Source organism: Ctenopharyngodon idella, chromosome 18, assembly GCF_019924925.1.
Source record: "Ctenopharyngodon idella isolate HZGC_01 chromosome 18, HZGC01, whole genome shotgun sequence".
Classification (NCBI taxonomy): domain Eukaryota; kingdom Metazoa; phylum Chordata; class Actinopteri; order Cypriniformes; family Xenocyprididae; genus Ctenopharyngodon; species Ctenopharyngodon idella.
This window is the reverse complement of record NC_067237.1, coordinates 36,655,073-36,671,166: the sequence shown is the minus strand read 5'-3', so window position 1 is coordinate 36,671,166 and position 16,094 is coordinate 36,655,073. Positions and strand designations below refer to the sequence as shown.

General features: G+C 35.7%; 1 protein-coding gene across 1 annotated transcript in view; it reads left to right on the top strand.

The window, feature by feature from the left end:
- LOC127500238 (uncharacterized) overlaps positions 1-16,094 on the top strand; it is a 298,033-nt gene that overhangs the window by 62,605 nt on the left and 219,334 nt on the right. Inside the window, exons 28-38 of the mRNA XM_051871231.1 lie at positions 7,704-7,877; positions 8,082-8,252; positions 8,930-9,103; positions 9,238-9,402; positions 9,627-9,800; positions 10,005-10,175; positions 10,853-11,026; positions 11,161-11,325; positions 11,550-11,723; positions 15,355-15,528; positions 15,691-15,861. Of these exons, the coding sequence (XP_051727191.1) occupies positions 7,704-7,877; positions 8,082-8,252; positions 8,930-9,103; positions 9,238-9,402; positions 9,627-9,800; positions 10,005-10,175; positions 10,853-11,026; positions 11,161-11,325; positions 11,550-11,723; positions 15,355-15,528; positions 15,691-15,861 (1,887 nt within the window). The remainder of the gene's footprint in view (positions 1-7,703; positions 7,878-8,081; positions 8,253-8,929; positions 9,104-9,237; positions 9,403-9,626; positions 9,801-10,004; positions 10,176-10,852; positions 11,027-11,160; positions 11,326-11,549; positions 11,724-15,354; positions 15,529-15,690; positions 15,862-16,094) is intronic.

Genomic DNA, 16,094 nt, shown 5'->3' with positions numbered 1-16,094 from the left:
CAAGGAAAGGACTGTCTCTCTAAGATGAGTCTCTCAAAGAAACAGAGGTAAGACTGCAGCTGTTTTCACACAATCATTTTAAACACTAATGAAATTTACTTTTTAAGTGAAGAACAAAACCTTTTCAACAAGGAGCATTTTCTCTCACCTTTGCCGTGTTAAGTACTGTGCAAATCTATGTAAAACTATGTAACCAGTGAGGTTCATTCTCGTGTGTAACATTTTTGAAGAGGTACACATCAGGCTACACACAGCCTATGCCGTAGCTACTGCGTACACTCGACGCAGAAGTATAAATCTGCCAGTTTGTGTTAAACTGACTTGACTTAAACTATGCAAACAATTTGCATGTGAAACCTCTTTAAATGAGACTGAAGTATCTCTTGTAATAGTGTGTTCTCTCTATTTTTTTGTCATTAGTGTAAGATCAGGCTCACATGTGTCCAGCTCTGTGTCTCTGAAGAGTGACCAGTCAAAAGGTGCGGTACCAGACTTCAGTGAGGAAAAACCATCGTCTGAAAGGTATTTCATGTGTGTTTTGTTTTTACTGCATTAGCTATTTTTTTTCATTAAGATATGTGATAAATAATAATAATAATTCACAGAACACAATGTCTGATGTTTGCTTTACTGGTCTGGAGTTCCTTCCAGTAATACTACTACACAGATAACCACCAGAAGGAATAAATTCACTTTGAAAATAGATCTTGCAGTCTATGTTTTGCAATCTATGTCTTTTAATCTATCCATAGTCACAGAAGCACAAATGCATAACTACACAGTATTTGCAAGATTAAACATTAAATCTTTTCAAATGAGCCCAAAGAACCTTCTGTAGCACAGTGTTTTTTTTTTCTTTTTCTCTCACTGTTCTTTGTGTCATTAGTGTAAGATCAGGCTCACACGTGTCCAGCTCTGTGTCTGTGAAGAGTGACTGTTCAAAAGGTGCGGTACCAGACTTCAGTGAGGAAAAACCATCGTCTAACAAAAGGTATTCCATGTGTTTCTTATTGTTGGACATATAGACAGTTAGAAAATTAATAAACATTTATATTAAAATATTTCAGCAAATATTCGCTTCAGTTAAATGTTTGATTAATTCTCAAAAAGACAATTTACAAATGGCAGTGCTTTAAAAACCTAAAGGGAGCACAAAAACTATTTGATATGAATAATAATTATATATATTTTTTTATTTTCTGTTTAATTTTGGTTGTGACATACCTGTTGTCAATGCAAAATTCATTTTTATTCACCAGCTTCTGTGTTCTTTGCTTATAGGACAGAAAATATTACATTAAGAAATTTAGTTTTTACTTAAATTTATACTTAAATAGATCCTGCACATCATTCATTTTTTAGTAATTTCTGTAATATTTTGTCTGAAAATGCAGCATTTAATTTTGTTGGCTAACAGGCTTCAATTAGATTCAGATTTCCAGACTCACAGGAAACACAAGAATTTCAAGGACAATCTCCTGTGGATCTTCCAGGTAGTAAAAAACATTTTCATAAATGTCTATAATTATAACAGCCAAATAGGTTGCTGAACAATGTTTATAAAAAAATACCTAATAGAATTTTGTTTTTTTATTTTAAAAAATGGAAGCTAATTAACATGTTTCTCTCTTAACTTGTTTCTTTTACATTTTGTATTTTTTTGTTCGATCTCTATTTATTTTATTTTTGCTTTGTGTGAAGGATCTTGAGAGCAAAATAATCACATTTCTAAAGAATGAGTTGGAAAAGTTCAAGAAAATTTTACAAAAAGAGAACACACAAAACTTTGTGAAGGACTTTAATAAGAACAGATGCAGTATCAAAGAAGCAGCTCTTGATCTCACACTCCACTACCTGAGAGAGATGAAACAAGATGAAGCTGCTGATACTTTAGAAGGTAAGAGACTCATGACCATCTGTCAGATTGTCACTTATAAATGTAGACTGAAACTATCTATAAAACCATACATTTGTTACATATCCTCATGTTTCTGTGACCTAGTTTCCCCATTCTGTTCATTAGATTCACCTGTGTCTAATTATCTCATCACCTTGTTAAGTTCCCTTTGTTTGCTTCCTGTATTTAAGCCCTGTGTTCACCCTCATTCCTCGTCCGTTCTCGTCCTTGTATGGTTGTGTTATTCATATGTATTATCATTAAAGCCTGTATTCATCTACTCTCCTTCGTTTCGCCTGGTGTTTGAGACCATCTGTGACAAAATTGGGACTAAAACTATATTTTTGTTCCTTTGTTTAGATGAGCTGGTCTTCATTCATCAGCTAAAATGTAACATAAAGAAAAAGTATCAATGTGTGTTTGAAGGAATTGCAAAGCAAGGTGACTCCACACTTCTGAATAACATCTACACAGATCTCTATATCACTCAGGGTGGCAGTGAACAGGTCAATAATGAACATGAGGTAAGGCAGATTGAAGTTGCTTCCAGGTGTCATCAATCAAAAGAGATTCCGATTGAATGCAAAAATATGTTTGATGCACCTGAACAAGACAAGGAGATCAGAACTTTACTGACGAAAGGCGTTGCTGGAATCGGAAAAACCATCTCTGTGCAAAAGTTTGTTCTGGATTGGGCTGAAGGAAAAGAAAATCAAGATATCAGCTTCATATTTCCTCTTCCATTCAGAGAGATGAACTTAAAAGAGAAAGAAAAAATAAGTTTGATGGATCTTATAACTCAGTTTTTCACAGAGACAAAAGGACTGAACCTTACAAGAAGGAATAATTTCAAAGTACTGTTCATCCTTGATGGATTGGACGAATGTCGTTTTCCTCTGAAGTTTGATGGTAATGAGACATGGCGTGACGTATCATCACCAGCCTCTCTGGATGTTCTCTTAACGAACCTCATCAGGGGAAATCTGCTTCCTTCTGCTCTCATCTGGATCACCACCAGACCAGCAGCTGCCTGTAAGATTCCTCCAGACTGTATAGACCGCGTGACAGAGGTCAGAGGGTTCAATGATGCACAAAAGGAGGAGTACTTCAGAAAAAGGTTCACAGATGAGAAAATGGCCAAAGAAATCATTGATCATGTTAAAAAATCAAAGAGTCTCTTTATCATGTGCCACATCCCAGTCTTCTGCTGGATTTCAGCCACTGTTCTCCAGAACATTCTGGAGGAGAAAAGAAATAATGATGTGAAAAACAATCAGGCTGATGACACCTCTGAAACACTGCAGGAATCAAATACTGAAGACACTCCCAAGACTCTGACACAAATGTACACACACTTTCTCCGCTTTCAGATCCAGCAGAGTCGGCGAAAGTATGATGGAGAATACACACCCGATGTTTCCTGGGATAAAGAAGCCATTCTTTCACTGGGTAAACTGGCATTTCATCAGCTGGACAGAAACAACCTGATCTTCTATGACACAGACCTGGAAGCCTGTGGTATTGACATCTATAAAGCATCAGTGTACTCAGGCATGTGTACCCAGATCTTTAAGGAGGAAACAGGGATCACTCTTGGTACCATGTACTGCTTTGTTCACTTGAGCATTCAAGAGTTTATTGCAGCCCTTTATGCACATCTGTTTCTAGACATTAACAAGAAAAATGTGTTTGTTCAAGAGTCTACAGAACAGGAAAACAAAAATGAAACCATGATTGATTTGCGCAAGATTGCAGTGGACAAGGCGCTCAAGAGTGACAATGGGCACCTGGACCTTTTCCTTCGCTTCCTCCTCGGTCTGTCACTCCAGTCCAATCGGCGACTCTTAAAAGGTCTGTTGACACAGCAAGATGGCAATGACCAGAGAAAAGAGGTAATAGTTCAGTACATCAAGCAGAAATTAGAAGATAATCTGTCTCCAGAGAGATCCATCAATCTGTTCTATTGTCTGAATGAACTGAATGACCAAACTCTGGTGAAAGAGATTCAGACCCACCTTAGCAAAGGAAGTCTCTCATCTGCTGATCTTTCACCTGCCCAGTGGTCTGCTGTGGCCTTTGTGTTATTGACATCAGAGGAGGAGCTGGAGGACTTTGAGCTTCAGAAATTCAAGAAATCAGACGAGTGTCTCATTAGATTATTAGCAGTCATCAAAGCCTGCAAAAGAGCTCTGTAAGTAATTTAATACACATATATAACATACATTTAATAACATTTAATATAAATATATAGAAAAATGAATTGTATGTGCTCCACCTAATACTGATTATTGTATTTTGAAATTTGATTTATTTCCCTTGTAGGCTAAATGATTGTAACCTAACAGACAGAAGCTGTTCAGCTCTGGCTACAGTTCTTGGATCAGAGACCAATCTGAAAGAGCTGAACATGAACAATAATAATCTGCAGGATTCAGGGGTGAAGCTGCTGTGCACTGGACTGGATAACTGTAAATTGAAAGTACTGAGGTAAGATTTGTAACAATATACAAAAAAAAAAAATATATATATATATATTAGGGGTGTAACGATCACAAAATTCATTGTCAATAAAATTTTTTTTATTTGGGGGTCAACGATACCCCCCTTATGCTGGGTTGCGTCAACAGACGATGATCATGTATTGACGATAGCCAGAGTATGTCGGCCATTACATTCTTCTAGTCTGTTATTATTACTATTAGGTTAGGCTACTTTTATTAATAAATTAATATTATAATAAATTTGCCCCGCAATAATTTCATAGCGCATCACCGCATAACTGACGTTCTGTGAGGATAATAAATGATTAGGGTATTAGCTCCTCTTTTAAAATGTTTTAAACATTTTTAGGTCTATTAACCTATACAATGAATTATAGGCCTATAATTAAAATTATTAACAGTCTATAATATTTCCTAACACTGCAGACATCAATGAAAATTAAGAGCAGCTTTACTTCAATCACCGACTTTAAAAAAAAACAACCTGTTTAACACGAAATACAATTGTTTTCATTTGTTTCACTATATTTATGGGCCACAAGAGAAATAATGGAATAAATTAAGACAGTTAGGTTATATAGCCTTGTCGTCTCTGAGAGAAAATGCTTCGTTAATGCAGCGTCAGACAGCTCCGTCACTTTTTACTTTCACTTTGAATACTGACCGAGATTAAAGACTCTTGCGCAAAGTTTGCACGTTGCTTCTTGTGTGATATCCATCAGCTCGCCTTCTTGGTTTAAAACGGAAAGATTTCCGATATTGCGACGTAACCCCTCGTGTAATAGGATTAGTCCAACGAATCGTTCGGTTTGTAATGCGTACCGAACCGAAAGTTCCGTACCGAATGGTTAAATACGAATACGTGTATTGTTACACCCCTAACACCCCTATTTAAATATATATATAGGGCGGCTTGACTTTAACACCAACTAACCTGCCAAATGCAGTGGATTTCAGCAGTGGCGTGTAACAAAGTCAGTCCCACTAGCCACTTTGACAGGTTTAATTTTATTGTAGTCTTCTCAAAAGGCATCTGAAATAATAAACTAATTGCAATGTGACACTATGACACTACACTTTACAGTGTTTCACATTATAACCAATCACACATGATTCTGTTGAGCTTATGAATGCATTGGCCAATCAGAGGCATTCAGATTAGTCATTGCTGAAACACTGGAGTTTTGCTCAGTGCACATGCTCACTGACTGAATTCTGCTCTCTCTTGAATTCTTTCATCATAAACAACAAACTTTAGATGTTCATATGATGCAAGTAAAAGATTCCTTTCACAGTGTAGACAGCTTCATTGATTATAACAGGATTTAAAGTCAGTGATAATTAGGGTTGGGAACCAAGTGTTTTTTGAAAAGTACTGGAACCGTGCAAAAAAGTTTCTGTTTAGAAAACGGTTCTGGTCTGATGGGTGGGTGAAGTGTGGGGAGTGTATCCTTTAATAGAGACATTTCACCTCATGAATATTATAGCAATGAATGCACTGAAAAGCCCTCACGCTACTCATATACGTCAGATATCAATGCAGAGAGAGAGAGAGAGAGAGAGAGAGAGATGCACAAAGCTACACGATTAATTTTTAAAAGTTCTCGATTTCATCACCCACGTGATCAAAATCCTACATGACGACTCACCCGTATTTTAAACCTTTGACTAAAATAAAATTGCGACATTCAAATCTGCGTTTGCTCCGCTGCTGATCTTGAGAGAGCAGTTGTCATGTGTAGATATAAACAGCTTCACAAACAATCTTTTCAAACACACAGTATCATTATTTCTGTGACAAATATTCCAATTATCAAAAGTTCCAATTCTCCAAAATACAAAAGTTTATTATTCAGATATAAACGCTGATGTCTACGTTACCAATCAAAATAGAATAAATCACCTTTTGAAAGTAACTGGGTGCTTCAAATAACGACTATATCGGTTGCATTGTTACACCACTAGGTGGCATCAAATTACTGTTAAAATGTATCTATCACTGAATCATTCTTTTGGAAACAAGTGACGTCTTTACAAATCCAACTTACAAAAATATTCTGTTTCACCTGTCTGGATCGTACATTTGTGTTCAAGCATCTTATTTGTGTTTAATTTGTGGTAACCCTTTACAATAAGGTTCATTTTTTTTAACATTAGTTAATGTATTAAGTAACATGAACTAACCATGAGCAATACATTTGTTACTGTGTTTATTAATCTTTTAACCTTAGTTAATAAAATACATCTGTTCATAGTTTGTTCATGTTACTTCACAGTGCATTAACTGATGTTAACAAATACAACACTTGATTTTAATAATGTATTAGTAAATGTTGAAACTGACATAAACAAAGATTAATAAATGCTGTAGAAATGCAGTTCATTATTAGTTCATGTTAATGTAGTTAACTAATTGTAAAGTGTTAGCAAATTTGTTGAGATTAGCAGTTTGTTAAACACATTTTACAAGTATAATAAGCACAAAAAAGGACTGATTTAGTTGAGTATTGTGCACTCTTTTCCCTTACTACTATTTTTTTATTGGTTGTTTAATCATTTTAATGGAACCGAAATCGGAACCGGAATCATTAGGCAGAATCGGAAAATTTCTTACAATTCCCAACCCTAGTGATAATGTTCTTTGATCATTTAAATGTTCTTGCTCACTTTCTGTGTGTAATTTATTCACTGTTTGAATAACTATGGAGCTGTGTTATAATTAGAAACTTACTTTTTTTAAATGAAATGATTAAACACAAATTCAGTTGTATTCAAAACATTTAATGACATGACAGCCATATCTGGTAATTGCCTAAAAAGATGGATTTATGATGTGCGTAGGCCCAGAGGCTGTTGACCTTGTTAGTGCTAGCTCGCACAGGCCCCAAAGTGGAAAAGCTGCTATTGATAGCAGACAACAGTACAAGCACTGGAGTACAACATTACAGGTGGTAGATTAGAACAGAGATACTCAATCTCACTGGTGAATCATAAGGATTCTTTTCTGGTAAGTAAAGGGTTTCCAGTTACGATAATGCCAGTTTTGTCCATGTTCAGATTCAGAAGGTTGGAGTTGAGCCATATTTTTACTATATTTTTCATATATTCACACAGGCAGATTTTTTTAAAGTGGATAGAGAAGGTTTACAGATAGTATACATTTAGATGTTATCTTTGTAGAAATGATAGTTAAAATCATGTTGATGTAGAATCTGACCCAGGGGTAGTATGTAGATGATGAATAATAATGGATCGAGAACTGATCCCTGATGCAGCTGAATGTTACATTTTTATTTGTGTTCTAGACTTTCAGACTGCAGTATCACAGAAGAAGGTTATAAAGCTCTGGCTTCAGCTCTGAGATCAAACCCTTCACACCTGATAGAGCTGGATCTCACAGGAAATGATCCTGGACAATCAGGAGTGAAGGAGCTTGATGATGTACTACAGGATCCAGGATGTCAACTCAAGACACTGAGGTGAGATGTGGTGAAATAATACATACAAATAATACAATGATAAGCAGCCAAATTATTTATAGAATTATTCATTAATACAATCTTTTGCAAAGAAAATTGAACATAAAGCATTTGACACTGTTTTCAATTGTGAATCAGATGCTATTTTTAATAAAGGTTTAGTTAAGAATTTAATTGAATCCTGCTTTATCTTCCCTTCTGCAGGTTTTTGAGTCCTCCTGCAGATGAAGCCTGTCAGTTTATGAACAAAGTTCTGGGTGAAAATCTTTTACTCCTCAGAGAGCTAAATCTGAGTGAACATAAACTAGAACCCTCAGGATTGAAGAAACTTGCTGCTGTACTGCCGGATAAACACTGTAAGCTCAACACACTGATGTAAGTTTTATTATCATTACAATACATTTTTTTCTTATAATAGTGAACTTGCTCTTTATTGTGTTATGTATATTTTGTAAGCCCAAAGCTGAATGCCATGTTCAGAAAGGAAATGCTGTGTACTAAGGAACCCCTAAAAGGAATAAATATGAGTTGGCAGGAAAAATATATTTTAATGCTTTCTCTAGCAATTATATAGTTGGGTAATTATACTGTATATATTTTGCGGGCATCAGGGAGCCACTGTTAATATGCGGGGTATTGAAATCGCTTTTAAATGTGCGCTCAAGTTTGACTTTCACTTTCAAGATTCACAATCACACATACTGTATAGTAGGGAGTGGCGGTACTTGATACACATTGTACAAGATTAGATATTTGTCAGTGGCGCTCAGGATCTACAAATACTTCACCATCGTCCTATCAGCCATCTCTCCTTACTCTCTTTATGTGGCAAGTGAAATCTGATGTAATGTAAAGTAACAGGCTACTGCTAGCAAGAAGCTAACCATATGTCCCTTTAGGGGCCCCATAGAATGCGTTTTTTTTTTTTTTAATCTTGTGTGCCTTTCCAAATACGGATTAAGGCTTCGGGCACACCCCTAGTCATCATGTCACCAGTAGTTGTCAACTCTTGGTAAATGTAAACTCATAACTATGTTTTCTCTTTTTTTTAGTCTGAATAACAGCAATATCACAGATGAAGATTGTCGTGTTCTGACTGAAGCTTTAAATTCAAACCCATCAAATCTGACAGAGCTGAATCTGAGTGGGACTGAACTGAGAGACTCAGGATTGAAGATCTTTTTTACGCTGTTCAAAAATGAGCAGTGTCAACTGCAAAAGCTGAAGTAAACTATTTAAAAAAAAATCTGTTAAAATGCAAATCTCACATTTGTGGATAAAAGTAGTTTTTACGAAATATATGAGTCTGTGTAATTGTATGCATCTATATACCATTTTTATTTTTTGCTTTGTTCTACAGGTTAAACTGCAGCAGTATTACAGCAGAAGGTTGTTCTGTTCTGGCGTCAGCATTTTGTTTAAACCTGAAAGAGCTGGAACTGAATAAAAATAAACTAGGAGACTCTGGAGTAACACAAATCTCCACTCTACTGGGAAATTCACAATGTACACTGAAGATACTCAGGTTTGAATTTGGTTAATTTAAACTTGGGCAGAAATCTTCTGTCAGTGATGTCACTTACAGAAATAAAAAGTGTTATATAAAAAAAATATTGACAGACACAAGGCTTTTTAAGTGCTGAGAATTATGAATATCATAATCCTGTAAAAGAAATGTTTTTATTGAATTAGTTAATCGTTAGACTTATAAGACTTTATTTCATTGTTTTTATTTCATTTTTCCTCTAGACTTTCAGACTGCAGTATCAGTGAAGAAGGTTATAAATCTCTGGCTTCAGCTCTGAGATCAAACCCTTCACACCTGATAGAGCTGGATCTCACAGGAAATGATCCTGGACAATCAGGAGTGAAGGAGCTTGATAATTTACTACAGGATCAGAATTGTCAACTCAAGACACTGAGGTGAGATGTGGTGAAATAATACATACAAATAATACAATGATAAGCAGCCAAATTATTTATAGAATTATTCATTAATACAATCTTTTGCAAAGAAAATTGAACATAAAGCATTTGACACTGTTTTCAATTGTGAATCAGATGCTATTTTTAATAAAGGTTTAGTTAAGAATTTAATTGAATCCTGCTTTATCTTCCCTTCTGCAGGTTTTTGAGTCCTCCTGCAGATGAAGCCTGTCAGTTTATGAACAAAGTTCTGGGTGAAAATCTTTTACTCCTCAGAGAGCTGAATCTGAGTGAACATAAACTAGAACCCTCAGGATTGAAGAAACTTGCTGCTGTACTGCCGGATAAACACTGTAAGCTCAACACACTGATGTAAGTTTTATTATCATTACAATACATTTTTTTCTTATAATAGTGAACTTGCTCTTTATTGTGTTATGTATATTTTGTAAGCCCAAAGCTGAATGCCATGTTCAGAAAGGAAATGCTGTGTACTAAGGAACCCCTAAAAGGAATAAATATGAGTTGGCAGGAAAAATATATTTTAATGCTTTCTCTAGCAATTATATAGTTGGGTAATTATACTGTATATATTTTGCGGGCATCAGGGAGCCACTGTTAATATGCGGGGTATTGAAATCGCTTTTAAATGCGCGCTCAAGTTTGACTTTCACTTTCAAGATTCACAATCACACATACTGTATAGTAGGGAGTGGCGGTACTTGATACACATTTTACAAGATTAGATATTTGTCAGTGGCGCTCAGGATCTACAAATACTTCACCATCGTCCTATCAGCCATCTCTCCTTACTCTCTTTATGTGGCAAGTGAAATCTGATGTAATGTAAAGTAACAGGCTACTGCTAGCAAGAAGCTAACCATATGTCCCTTTAGGGGCCCCATAGAATGCGTTTTTTTTTTTTTTAATCTTGTGTGCCTTTCCAAATACGGATTAAGGCTTCGGGCACACCCCTAGTCATCATGTCACCAGTAGTTGTCAACTCTTGGTAAATGTAAACTCATAACTATGTTTTCTCTTTTTTTTAGTCTGAATAACAGCAATATCACAGATGAAGATTGTCGTGTTCTGACTGAAGCTTTAAATTCAAACCCATCAAATCTGACAGAGCTGAATCTGAGTGGGACTGAACTGAGAGACTCAGGATTGAAGATCTTTTTTACGCTGTTCAAAAATGAGCAGTGTCAACTGCAAAAGCTGAAGTAAACTATTTAAAAAAAAATCTGTTAAAATGCAAATCTCACATTTGTGGATAAAAGTAGTTTTTACGAAATATATGAGCCTGTGTAATTGTATGCATCTATATACCATTTTTATTTTTTGCTTTGTTCTACAGGTTAAACTGCAGCAGTATTACAGCAGAAGGTTGTTCTGTTCTGGCGTCAGCATTTTGTTTAAACCTGAAAGAGCTGGAACTGAATAAAAATAAACTAGGAGACTCTGGAGTAACACAAATCTCCACTCTACTGGGAAATTCACAATGTACACTGAAGATACTCAGGTTTGAATTTGGTTAATTTAAACTTGGGCAGAAATCTTCTGTCAGTGATGTCACTTACAGAAATAAAAAGTGTTATATAAAAAAAATATTGACAGACACAAGGCTTTTTAAGTGCTGAGAATTATGAATATCATAATCCTGTAAAAGAAATGTTTTTATTGAATTAGTTAATCGTTAGACTTATAAGACTTTATTTCATTGTTTTTATTTCATTTTTCCTCTAGACTTTCAGACTGCAGTATCAGTGAAGAAGGTTATAAATCTCTGGCTTCAGCTCTGAGATCAAACCCTTCACACCTGATAGAGCTGGATCTCACAGGAAATGATCCTGGACAATCAGGAGTGAAGGAGCTTGATAATTTACTACAGGATCAGAATTGTCAACTCAAGACACTGAGGTGAGATGTGATGAAAAAACAAAACAAAATAATGTACAAATTAGGGCTGCATCCTAGTAGTCAATGAGAAGAGGCTTAGTTGACCAAAATTTTATTAGTCATTAAGTGGCAAAAAAAAAAAAACTCCACAGGAAGTGGCAAGTCACGCAGTCCACGACAGAGATTGTTAATGGCTGGTCCTTGTGGCAATTACAGTTGGGCAGGAAATCTAAATGCTCGCCTATCATTACCAGCCTCAAATATGTCTTATCACATGTAAGTAGTAGCAGCTTTACATGGCAGCTCACTCAAATTTTTACAGAAAAATTTGTGAAATTATTTGGTGCGTATTTAGAGGTAGACCGATATGGGTTTTTCTCTGGCCGATGCCGATATTTAGAAATCAGGGCAGCCGATGGCCGATATATGATGCCGCTTTTTTGGCCGATGTGTTTGTGGCATATTTTTGTAGGCCAACCCAGAAGTCAATAGGTTTTTTTCCATTGGCTTTTTGATTAAGTAATGTCTGTGACTATCAAAAGCTTATGATTCTTTATCGTAATAATCTTCACAAATGAAGAATTTTGAAGCGTAAATATAATCTGCAGAAGTCAATTGATAAATGTAGGCTGTAAACAAACTACACCATGGCCACACTACACGCATGACTTCAATTTACACCATCAGAAAGCTTCCAACAACTAACAACTATAATAGTTTGCATGAGCATAATTAATGAGGCTGTGAAAGTGGACTAGTGAGTAGATGAGTTTATCTGTTCGGTTGATGATGGTTAATAGCTACTTGTTAGCAACTGCTTTTTACAAGACATGTAAAAGCTTTAAAAAAGAGGGTATTACTAATGTAATTTATATTGTAGAATAAAACATGAAGATATCTTGAGGTTGTGTTCACCACTGACATTGTTTCAAGCAATTAACCAAAAATCCTTTCATAAACCCATCGACAGGACAATGGAAATGGGAGTTCTAAAATGCTAACTCGTTTCTAGGTTTTGGCCTGCAAAAATGAGTCATCCCTACACCACTGTATTGGATGTGTGGAGGTATGCAAATAGTTATATGCAAATACATAGATAGACAGGCAGGTAGGACACCCTGTAATTTCATTCGGACCAAATGAAATTGGTCTGAACCATAGACTGTAAAAAAAGATGAATGACGCACCTTCACTCTCTTCCATTGTAGTAACTGAAGCCACCGGTTAGGGATGGGTGTATCGATTTGAAGTATCGATACTGACGTTGAGTATCGAAAGTATCGATACTCAAATAAAAATATCGATACTAAGGTGTTTTTTTTTTTACCAATTATTTTGTTTATTTAACAATAAATTGAATGCGTACAATATGCATTGAATTGGACAAATAACCTATGTTAGCGAATAATTGTGTTGTAGAACTATTTTCCTGCTCATCTGAACACACGCAAATGCTGCAAGTCAGAACCAATCAATCACAGAGAGCGTCCGCTCACTGCCGACACTACGTTCAAACAGGGCTGTGTTTAGTATCATAAGAAACCATTGATGCTTTTGGGAAACGCCGCCCAGAACAATGCTTATCAGTGGACAGAAAAATATAATATGTTTGAGTTATTTCACAGTAAACCAAATGAAATAGTAGCCTACATAGTTTGTTTAATTACATTTATTTAAATTGAACGTTAAAAGTTCATATTGATGTTCTATTCTGTAACTAATGTTGATACACTGTCAGAATACAAAGGTTGCATTTTATGGGTGCAACAGCCTGTCACTGGCAGTCCCTTCTGAAAATGAACCATTACTACAGTGAACATAGTTCATCTAGGCCTATAGTATTTGTAGATTTCCATGGTTACCACCACTACAAGTAAACACTTTAACCATATGTAAACAAAAATATAATCTAATAAGTTGCAATTAAGGCGTATTGAATGTTAAAATACCTTTCAAATATAATGTTAAATGGGTATCATTACCCATTTTACTCTTAAGTTCAATAATTTTAATTGTTTTAAAATTGTATAAGTTCAAATTAGAGGTATCGTATTGGTATCGGCAAGATCGGCCTTGAAAGTATCGGTATCATATCGAAAACAAAATAAGTGGTATCGCCCATCCCTACCGCCGGTGTGCCAATATGGCACTGACATCTTAAAACTGCGCATAGTGAACTTGGAGCCAGAGTCTGTGCAGTTGTGAGCGAAAAGTGGAGCCGCGATATTATGGTCCCACCCACGCTCTCACAGAATTGGTTAATACTGCAGATCAACTCATTGTGTTGATGTGAAATAAACAGTTCTTGAAATGTAGAAATTAAAGTTAAAGCTCCAATCTCCTCCCAAAGATCCAGAAAAAAAGTTTGTTGGTGCCTCAGTGACTACTTTGCAGTTGCTCAGAGAAGCTGTCAATCATGACGTCAAAACCCTCATTTTTATAGCATCAAATCACTAACTAAAACCAAACTTATTTAAAGAATGAACACTTGAACTAACATCAGTGTGATGGGGTCACGGTGAATGACATCAGGCTTGTTTGAGATGCATCGGCAAATGCAGTCCTATCGGCATATGACATCAAAGTACCGTGAGAGTGTTTTGGAGAGCATACGACTCATTATGCCTTTGAATCGCTCTTGCGGTAATTTGACGTCATATGCCAATCGGTCTGCGCAGCACCAGTGCATCTCGAACAAGCCTTTCAACAGACTCATGCCTTCTTAAGTTACTCATTAATCAAACAACAAAAGAGAAAAAAAAGTCTCACTGCTCTTGACAATTCCACTTTTGTAACTTTAATAAGAGTAAATATATATTTGATTTACAAAATGAAGACTATGCAGTGTTTTTATAGATTTGATTAATTTATACAATGCTTAGCATTTATTATTTATTATTATTTTGCACCCCTGTAACACAAGAAACATTCAAATAACCACAAGATAATATGTACATCGACACAAGCTTTTCTGTAAGTTTTTTTTCAAGGTAAATACAGGTCTTTCCAAAGGACACTTGGAGACTCCAAAATGACAGTTATAAATCAAATGATGTAAGAAGTCCATATAATTCCGAATTGTGCACTCCAAACCAAACATGAAAAAGTCAAGAACATAATTTTCAATATTAAAGAAAATACACATTTCACAATGCATGTATATAGTACAACAACAGAAAATGAAACCTCTAAAACATGTTTTGTGCAGAATCCATTATAAAATTCTTGCAGTCTGTATTTTACACAGCATGATGTGAAATGTCTTGGGCTGCTCTGAAATCTCTGCTGTTACAGTGATTTGCTGAAATCTGGATGCGAGTCACTATTCTCTCTGCCATCTCCGGTGAAATTGGCTGGGTTTTCTCTGCTTTATAGCTCTATTTTGGACTGACAATTTGAATGCATACATTAATGGCTTGTTTCCACCGAGCGGTACGGTACAGTACAGTTCAGTACGGTACACAAATCTTGCCGTTTCCATTGTCAGAAATTGTGAATGGTACCCTAATTCTGTACCGTACCACTTTTTTGGGACCCTTTCATTGGAGTACCAAGCACAACATTACCAATAGTACTGGTACCAAAAGGGTGAATTTGCTTCTTATTGCTTTAACAAGCTTATCTAAGCTAAGTTCTGTTCTACTTCCTGTAGGTTTCTGAAAAGCCCTGCTGCACAGGAAGCGTGTGAGTATCTCATGAAAGTTCTGGGTAAAAGTCCATTATTACTGACAGAACTGGATCTGAGTGACGATAAATTAGGAGATCTGGATGGGGAGAAGCTCTCTGCTCTTTTGATGGACTCTCATAGTAAAGTGGAGAAAATCAAGTAAGTAAACATGATTTTATATTTTATATATAAATTATAACTTCTCTCTTTTTTTTTTTTTTCATTTTAACTGACTGTCAATCATGTGTGAGCAGATATGAAAAGCTGTTGGTCTAATGTGTATTGAATATGTATAATAAATAATGCTGTTTCTGTGTTTAGGCTGAATAATTGTGAGCAGACAGAGAACAGCTGTTCAGTTCTAGCTACTGTTCTCTCCTCCAAAACCATCCTGAAAGAGCTGAACCTAAACAGTAGCCATCTGCTGGACTCAGGAGTCAATGAGATCTGTGAGGGACTGAAGAATCCTGTGTGTCAGCTGGAGATACTCAAGTGAGTACAGTTCACTATCAGCTACACTCAACACCACAGAAATCACAGGAATATGGCTAACTGGATATTCTGTTCTTTTGTCAAAAAAAAAAAAAAAAAAAAAAAAATATATATAAGCCTGTATTCAACTTTTTTTACTAATATAAATATTTGTATTTATAAATATAAATGTAAAATCTGCCAGATGTACAAATGTTAGTGTTATTTGCTTGATTCAATTTACAATGCATTAT